A 2,464-nucleotide genomic window follows, 5' to 3' on the forward strand; every position below is an offset into this window, starting at 1 on the left:
GCAGTCGCTCGCGGAGCCCTCGAACTCGACGTCCAAAATTTGCACCGCCCCTTACGCCGCTGCATCCTGGGAGCCACAGCCCCAGTTAGCCCTGGAAAATGTAGTCCAGACTCCTGGGCCAGCACCGCCTACCTCCGGGCTCCCGCCGAAGGGCCTCCGGGAATCCCATCTGCTCTCCAACACCGCTCTCTGCCGGCCTTTCCTCGGCTTGCCGGGACTGGGAGCCTGTTCCGGGTGCCCCGGAAGCGAAGCTTTCTCTTCCGCAACGAGCGTCTCGGCGGCCGCACGTGCTTGCGTTGCCGGGGCGAGAGCCGGCGTTGGCAAGAGGGGCTCTGAAGTGCTTTCCCGGAGCGAGGGAGCCGAGGCCGAGCCATGGAGGGCCCGAGCGTGGAGGAGCTGCTGGCAAAGGCGGAGCGGGACGAGGCAGAGAAGCTGCAGCGCATCACGGTGCACAAGGAGCTGGAGCTGGAGTTCGACCTGGGTAACCTGCTGGCCTCTGACCCGAACCCCCCAGCGGGGCTGCGGCGCGCGGGACCCTCGCCGGAGGCGGAGCTGCAGGCCCTGGCGCGGGACAACACGCAACTGCTCATCAACCAGCTGTGGCAGCTGCCCACGGAGCGCGTGGAGGAGGCGCTGGTGGCACGCCTGCCGGAGCCCACCACGCGCCTGCCGCGCGAGAAGCCGGTGCCCCGGCCGCGGCCGCTTACACGCTGGCAGCAGTTCGCGCGGCTCAAGGGCATCCGTCCCAAGAAGAAGACCAATCTGGTGTGGGACGAGGTGAGTGGCCAATGGCGACGCCGCTGGGGCTACCAGCGCGCTCGGGATGACACCAAGGAATGGTTGATCGAGGTGCCCGGCGGTGCCGACCCCTTAGAGGACCAGTTCGCCAAGCGGATCCAAGCCAAGAAGGAACGCGTGGCTAAGAATGAGCTGAACCGGCTGCGTAACCTGGCTCGCGCGCACAAGATGCAGCTGCCCAGTGCGGCCGGCATGCACCCTACGGGACACCAGAGTAAGGAGGAATTGGGCCGCGCCATGCAGGTGGCCAAGGTCTCCACCGCCTCTGTGGGGCGTTTCCAGGAGCGCTTGCCCAAGGAGAAGGCGCCCCGCAGCTCCGGCAAGAAGAGGAAGTTTCAGCCCCTTTTCGGGGACTTTGCAGCTGAGAAGAAGAGCCAGTTGGAGATGCTGCGGGTGATGAACAGCAAAAAACCTCAGCTGGACGTGACGAGGGCCACCAATAAACAGATGAGGGAAGAGGACCAAGAGGAGGCTGCAAAGAGGAGGAAAATGAGCCAGAAGGGCAAGAGAAAAGGCGGCCGGCAGGGCCCTGGGGGCCAGAGGAAAGGTGCCCCGCCCAGCCAGGCCGGGAAGAGAAAGGGGGGCTTGGGAGGCAAGATGAACTCTGGGCCGCCTCGTTTGGGCGGCAAGAGGAAAGGAGGGCAACACCAAGGAGGGAAAAGAAGAAAGTAATTTTCACCCTCGGACCCGTCTGTAAACGAAGAACTGTACTAAATGTTAAGTTCTAGTTACTGGGTTGGGAGGCCAGGAATGTTGAAAAAGATGTGCTGCCTTCACTGAGCTTGAGGTTGAAGGGATAGGCTGCCCTCCTCACGCCCCCCAGAATAGTATGTAAATGCTGGACTCTACAAGGTAATGTTTTTCCCACAACCAAGAATTGGCTGGAGATTAAAGGATGTATTTGAGGACCTAAGAATCAAGGAAAGAATTCAGTGGAAACTGGGAATGAGTTCTATTTTTAAAGACGTATTTTTTTTTCTTTTTGACTTTGGAAACTGAGGGAAAGTTGGTCGTTTTTCAGACTTACATTTGATTTCTGCATTATTTTTATAACAAAGGAGTGTATCAAAGCAAGGGGGAGGGGACAGAAAGATTACAATTTAAAATGACTTACAAGTAACTCTTATGAAAGTTATTTAATTAATAAAAGTGTGTATCTAATGTCGCTTTTGACATTTTGGCTATTGGTAGAAATTCTAAGTAAAGCCAGGGGATACCTTATTAACATTATTTTAATTTGCTTTCTAAAAAATATAAAGCGGGTAATTTATGGTGATTTCAGTGATACCAAAAGAAGTAAGAGTTTTTTCTAATAAGTAACAGATGTAATATTGAAAGTGCTGTACAACTGCTGTCTCTTTGAAAAAGGATTTTATGCTTTTTATTACTGTGAAAACATTTATGGTAAATTATAAATTTGGGCTTCACTAAATAATGATAATAATCCTCATTAATCCAGAAAATACTTAAATGTTTTCAACATTTATGTCCCAATTTTTTTTTTTTTTTTAACTTCAGGTAGGATCTATTTTGAGAAGAGATAAACCCACCAGATCTTTAACTGGAACACTGTTATTTTTTATTCATTTGTCAAACTGACCTTAACTGGTTTAATTAGGAGGTCAAATGTTTATAGCTTTTATGGGCCTCGTTCCCTAATTGATCT

General features: G+C 52.4%; 1 protein-coding gene across 1 annotated transcript; it reads left to right on the forward strand.

Annotated features, from left to right (window-relative positions):
* The first annotated feature begins 245 nt into the window (after positions 1-245).
* Positions 246-1,971, forward strand: RRS1 (ribosome biogenesis regulator 1 homolog). Its single transcript, XM_038579420.1, has one exon. It carries the CDS (start codon positions 373-375, stop codon positions 1,468-1,470), a length of 1,098 nt encoding a protein of 365 aa, XP_038435348.1. The 5' UTR covers positions 246-372; the 3' UTR covers positions 1,471-1,971.
* Positions 1,972-2,464: the final 493 nt, after the last annotated feature.

The sequence above is a fragment of the Canis lupus genome, chromosome 29 (assembly GCF_011100685.1).
Source record: "Canis lupus familiaris isolate Mischka breed German Shepherd chromosome 29, alternate assembly UU_Cfam_GSD_1.0, whole genome shotgun sequence".
NCBI classification, from domain to species: Eukaryota; Metazoa; Chordata; class Mammalia; order Carnivora; family Canidae; genus Canis; species Canis lupus.